Source organism: Chaetura pelagica, unplaced genomic scaffold (assembly GCF_000747805.2).
Source record: "Chaetura pelagica isolate M959 unplaced genomic scaffold, ChaPel_1.0 scaffold188, whole genome shotgun sequence".
Lineage (NCBI taxonomy): Eukaryota > Metazoa > Chordata > Aves > Apodiformes > Apodidae > Chaetura > Chaetura pelagica.
Genome location: NW_009954196.1, coordinates 1,598,621 through 1,605,274, shown reverse-complemented (window position 1 = coordinate 1,605,274; position 6,654 = coordinate 1,598,621). Strand labels below are relative to the sequence as shown.

At 40.3% G+C, this 6,654-nt stretch overlaps 1 protein-coding gene across 1 annotated transcript in view; it reads left to right on the top strand.

The window, feature by feature from the left end:
* Window positions 1-6,654, top strand: part of MTTP (microsomal triglyceride transfer protein) — a 27,725-nt gene that overhangs the window by 17,466 nt on the left and 3,605 nt on the right. The window contains exons 12-15 of the mRNA XM_010003168.1: window positions 1,002-1,213; window positions 1,842-1,939; window positions 2,041-2,162; window positions 2,937-3,164. Coding sequence (XP_010001470.1) covers window positions 1,002-1,213; window positions 1,842-1,939; window positions 2,041-2,162; window positions 2,937-3,164 — 660 coding nt within the window. The remainder of the gene's footprint in view (window positions 1-1,001; window positions 1,214-1,841; window positions 1,940-2,040; window positions 2,163-2,936; window positions 3,165-6,654) is intronic.

The window sequence follows — 6,654 nt, the reverse complement described above, 5'->3', positions numbered from 1 at the left end:
TGCCAACTCCCAGCTCCTAGTCTGCCAGTGCTGGTCAGTCTTTGGCTCCAGAGTCACAAAGCCATTGAAGGTGGCAGGCAAACTGTCCTCCCTTCACAAAATCTCTGCCTTCTCCATGACATAGAGGAGGCATTACAAACTTGAGCACCTATGTAGACTCTGCCCTTCCTTGTGCTTTCACATAGCCAAGGAGAATGCATGAAGTAAGAGAAGGGTAAAATAGCTGTATCTTACCCTGCAGCCTCCAAGAGTAAGAGAAAACATACAAAATAGTGGAACATGAAGTCCTGCCTCTGCTGCATTAGCCTGCATCCTATTTCATACCTACTGCTGGGAGCTGCGAGGTTGTCAGGGTGCTGCTCTGCACCCTGAAAATGCCAGAGGCCGTTTTGTCTGTGGGCCTACCTGGCTGTCTATGGACTTACCTGTCATAAAGACATTCAAAACCCGCCTGGACAAGTTCCTGTGTGATGTACTCTAGGTGACCCTGCTCTGGCAGGGGGGTTGGACTAGATGATCTTTCGAGGTCACTTCCAACCCCTAGGATTCTGTGATTCTGTGATTCTGTAAAGATGTGTCACAACTTTCTCAGGGACATTAGGCCTCCACGGGCACAATATAGAAAATTCAAATCACAAGATTCACAAGATTTTTTAAAAAGTACATATTTGTTTCACAATCGAGGAAATCTCTCTCTTGATCTTACCACTGCCACAGTATTTTGATCTTAGTACTCCTACTTATTTACAGCCCTGCTGTGAAAATCAGTGAGGAAGGCTGTCTTTGGAGTGTGGCTGAGAGAAGATAACATGTGGTCACTGAGCTATACATGTCTCATACATTCCAAAGGGACCATTAAAAACCGGGTGCTGAAAATATATCCTTATGTATTAGCCTAAGTTATGGAGCTAGCTTAAGCTGATATTATAAACAAGATTCCTGTCTGTGCTTTGCCCAGTCATCTGTGTGAGCATTGACTGAATAATCTGTTTCCTGGCCAGGTGAAGGAAACAATGAACAGGATATACCACCAGAATCGTAAAGTCCATGAAAAGACAGTGCGAACCACTGCAGCTGCTATCATCTTAAACAGTAACCCATCCTACATGGAAGTGAAAAACATCCTGCTCTCCATTGGTGAACTGCCTCTGGAAATGAACAAGTACATGCTCTCCATGATCCAGGATATACTTCACTTTGAAATGCCTTCAAGGTACATTAAGCTCACTATAAACAGATACATCTCATCCTTACTTCTTTGGAGAAACTCAAAGAACACACAGGTTCTTATTGATTACTACTTTAAAATTTAAGCAGAGTATAAAAGAATGCCTGATTTTTGTATAATTTAAAGTATTGATATTTCAGAGTGAATCTCTGCATTTCAATGACATTAATAGCAATTCACATTTTCAGAGGTACAAATAAGAATTAGCCATCTAACTTGCGTTACTGTAAGAAATGTCATCTGTTGGTCTTAATTCTCTCAGCAAGGCCCTGGCTTTTATATTTTAAGAACCAGTAACCCAGAAAAATTTGAAACATCACAGCACTAGAATGAAATAACCAAAACATTTCTTATTCTCAACACCACTAATTTTTAAGCAAGACTTTTGCTTGTGCTTCTACCTGTGGCTGCAGGGAGCAGCTGAAATTGGAAAAGAATCTCTGGGTTAGGGCAGATTTTTAGTGGGAAAATGTGAGGGTTTTGAGGACCTTCTTTCCTACTGGGAAATTTGCCCTCTCTCAAATGTTATATTTCTACAGAAGAGTAATACATTTGGTATCGTAACATTTCTGTGTCCCTGTTTTTTTCACTCCTTTGTTTTGAAACACCACAGCAAAACAGTTCGGCAAGTTCTGAAGGACATGCAGGCTCATAACTACGATCGCTTCGCCAAGATGGGCTCTTCCTCTGCCTACTCTGGCTATATTACACGTATGTAACCATGAAACTGCCTTTTGACCCTGTTTGTATTCCCAAACATTTGATTAATCTACTAGTTTAGTCACAGGTACCTTCTCTCTTTTTTAATTAAGGTGGTCCTGATATAACATCCACATACAGCCTTGACATCCTCTATTCAGGCTCTGGCATTTTAAGGAGGAGTAACATGAACATCCAGATTTTCAATAGAAATGCTGAACTTCATGCCAGCCAGGTAACTGCCACACTGTACATAAAAACTATGTCTATATGTGGTCCTCTTTTTACAGCTTCTAAGTCTATTCAGCTAATGCTTAAGCCTGTAAGATTTGCTGCACTGGGCAGAGAACAAGCTAGTAACAGGGGAAGAAGAAACAACAGCCAAGGAGTTGCATGTTTGCCCTAACCAAAAAGACAGGTGTTTCGTTCTGTACCATATATCAAGTTCTGTCTCTGATTAAGGCCTATAGTGTTTATCTGATACAATCAGGAAAAGCTTTGCCTGTTTGTAAAAATGAAGTCCTGTGTTTCACTTATAAAATGGAAATAAAAGGAATGGACCAAATGTACAAATCAAAGAGATTTAAGAGATGCCTCTGTTTTGGACTTTTCTTAATGTTGCCAAATCCCATCAGTATTAAAATCCTCCTAAATTTCTGCAGGACAAAAAGTGTGGAGTGGAACATCTTTGGGTATGTTTCTCCCAACTGTCTGGAAAACAGTCATATGAATAAAAGAAAACATTTTTGAAAGAGAAGTAGGCTCAGGATTATGATCTGCATGTGAGCTAATTCTGCCTGCATCTAAAGGGAAAAAAACACTCCATGAGATTATTCTAATTTTCCATTTTCTAGCTGCTCTACCTAGTTCTCTCAAGTCTTAACCTCATACTTTGTCATCTACATAAATTAGAGATAAGCTCTTAGACATTGAGGAGATGTGTAGGGTTGTTAACAGACTGGGTCAGGCAGAGTTTTTTCATTGATTCTGTATCACTCTTGCTTCTTAGGTGGTGATTGAAGCTCAAGGTCTGGAGTCTATAATAGCTGCAACTCCTGATGAAGGCGAGGAAAACCTGGACTCCTTTGCTGGCATGTCAGCCATTCTGTTTGATGTTCAGCTCAGGCCAGTTACATTTTTCCAAGGGTATGGTGATTTAATGTCTAAAATGCTCTCAGCAACTGGAGATCCCATTAATGTGGTGAAAGGACTTATCCTCCTGACAGATTACTCACAGGTACTATTAGCACACTTGTTTGCTTCTTTTTCCGTCTCTTAAGCACAGATGCTCCCTCCCCCGCACCATTATTGTAGGACATCTTATTTTCTTTCTTTCTTTTCAATGGTGATAAACCTGATCAATGTTACACAGGCTTATCTTACTATGGAAACAATAGAAAAGTCAAAGTACTAAAAACCAGAATGAAACTACATGAAAAAACAAACTACAACAAAAGTCAGAACACATACCAGCCTAGAAAACAAAGTAGCACTGAATAAAAGCAGATCCATCTGAGTTTCCTGTAGAAAATTCATGTTGCTACCAGATACAGTCTCTCCTCCCACAGCTTCTTGTAATACAGTATTGTCCCATGTGACCACCCAAATTTTCCTCTTCTCAAGTTGTCCAGAGACTTTACATCCAACTAGGCAATAACTGTCAGGTACTGAATGAATGAATCACTGATACTCAAACTTTCCCAGATAACTAACCTTCAAAGAACAATGCTATTGTCCAACATTCCAAAGTCCAAATTCCAAATGCTTATAGCTAGGTGAACCCAAGAATTAAAATGAGGGTTACACAGTTTTTATGCAACTGTCACCCCAAATGGTCTGCTGATTTTATGCTTAAAATATGGACTTCCATACAAATATAACAGGCTGCATAAAGTATTATTGGAGGAGTCAAAATCTAGACATGTCTCTGAAAGGGCAGTGCCAGAATTTGGTTAGTTGTTTGTTTTTTTTTGTTTTCCCACACGGGGATCTCCTTAGAATATGTGGATTTAACAGCAGCACACAGCTCATGAAAAGATCGGCAGGCTTGAACTTTACTTTTTATTTTTCCCCTTTAATTCCTGGCAAAAGAAAATGCCAAAAGCAGATGATAAGAAAATCCACTCTGATCAAAATTACACAGAAACACCCCCTGCACATGACAGCTGTCCCCATCCTGAACCCAGCTCAGCCCCTTTGTAACTGCATTATAAGTCTTGAGTGCTTCCCATGTAGAGCACAAATTGGTTAACTAAAGCTCATTCCAATAATGCTTTACAGTTCACACACAGGTTATGGGTAAAAACTTTACCACGACCTATTTAACAGACAGACTGCAGAGGTGAAAAAGATAATCATGCCCAGTCCTGAGCACACAAGCATGGTGTTTACAGAGCTAAAAATTTCCAACTGCTGTGCGTGCACTAAGCTCCATACATACCCTGGCTGAAACAACTGACCAGGCACCCTGAGAGCTCTGCCAGCCAGCAGATTCTCCACTCCTTATCTTTGGAGAACCTCACAGAAGTCTGGGATATACAAGGGCTGGGACTGCATGCCATTTTTAACAAGATCAGGGTGTAGCACTTTTGGGCTCTCACTGACTCTCTGGGAGTCTGGACAGCAGTGTAATGAGATGGGATCCCACCCTGTTTTTTCTCTTGGCTTGCCACTAGCACAGTTCCTGTCTAAGCTCTTTGGGACTCAAGCAATGGACACAACCAGAAGTGTGTGTTCACAAGCAAAAAGGCATTCATTCTTACCTCTGCACCCCACAAAGACAAGAATTGTTCAAAGCACCACTGAACACAGCTTCAGGCTGTGTTCTATACACATTTTTCTAAGAATGGATTTACAGTCCAGGTCAGCAGCAACATCGATACAGTTTGGACACTTCCACATAACCCAGTTAAGCTTCATTAGAAATGCTTTCACCTGTCAAGATCTTGAACTATGATTACAACTGTACCAGAAAACACTGTCAGAATCTAAGTGTGAATAGCACAGCACTGGAACTGAGGAAAAACGGTGCAAGAGAGCTATAATTAATCTAGCTTCCCCTGGCCAGCATGGACAGGCCTTGCTCAGAACATAATCTCCTTTACAAATTCACACCACAACCAAGCCAAACATAGATATAACTTCTTTTAAAGAAGCAAACCAGGCAGTGGAAACAGTGCCCATTCTATGGTACCAGAACTCAGTCTGCCACAGCTGACTGCAGTGTGATTTCAGAACAGGCGAAATCCAAACAAAAGATACAGACAGTGCATTTGAGATCAAACATCAAAAGGATGGCTTGGAAGCCAAGATTAAAACTTAAAAATCAGGCAACTGAATTGTCAGAAAAGAACTTACGTAACATTTAGGTTGCAATTTTTGCATTGGTGCAGCCTGATTTTGAGAAAAGTGATTTTTAAATATTAGAAAATCTTTGCTGCCTTATTACTGTTCATAAGAATGATTTTGCACAGAAAGACAAAAATTGAGTTGTACTCAAAGTGCTGTCAGATCTACCAAATAACTACCCCCCTCTGCCCAGAAAACAGTTTTCTTTCATTAACATTAGAGAGGCAGTAATTACAATAGTCACACTTTGGAGATTACAATCCCACCCACCATCTCTAAGACCTTTTCTCACATAACTCCACAAACTGGAATTGGAGTGTATTTTACAGCCATTGCCAGTTCTCACAGTGTTGTTTGAAGGCTAAGAATAACCATCCAGAAGTTATAATTCCCCTCTATAAAATAAATAGCTCTCATAAAACTGTTTTCAGATTCCTAAGTCACCTGCATTAAAGTTGAGTAGTGTTAATATTTCTTCTAGTCAACACACCTGCCAGAAGCACAGAGAATGTATATACTGTATTATTAGGTCAGAGAAAGCATTTGAACAGCAGACCCCACAGAAAGGTGGCCACTTCCCAAAGAAGTGCCTGTTTCAGCTATCCCTGTGTTGTATTACCTAACTCCAGTGCCTACAGAAACCATTTCTAGAATGAAACATAGCGTGTTTCAACACCTTAAACAGTAACAAATTACCCATTCTGATATTTTGGATAATATTTTCCATTGCAAATGACAGAAAGCTTAAAATAGGAAGAGCAAGGAAAATACTGCTCCTGAGGAGGCTGAGTCCCTGTGATTTACACCTCCCATCAGCCTGCACTGGATTTGCACAAGGCGAAGGACAGGACTGAGCTCTAAATAAGGAAATAGATGAGCTAGTAAAACACAAGTGCTCCTTAGCTTCTCTGCTGGTTTCAGTGACAAACCTGCCTTAATTATAGGTAGCCTTTAAAGCCTTAAATTAAGCAGACCAAAGCTACTCTAATATTAGTTGCAATCTGACAATGCATCTAAAAATATCTGCTCCCCTGGTTGTGTGTACATGTATGTAGAATGCCAGAATGTATACTGTTACCTCCTAGCTCATTAACAGCTACCCACCATTTCAGTTCCAATGAAAAGCAAAGTAAAATAAGTAAAACAAGCTTAATCTTCACAGCTAAACAGACCAACATGGAAAGTATGCCTTGTCCCATTGCAGTCAGTAGAAAAACTCCCTTGGATATCAGAGAGACCAGAATTCAAATCCATGATTTTACTTGGGTAAAAGTAAAAAAATCAGAGCATAGCATGACCACACTTGCTGGGGGAGGGCTGGATTTATAAGCTACAGCCAGCCCACCACATTCTTCTATTAAATCTCAAGCCCACTTCAG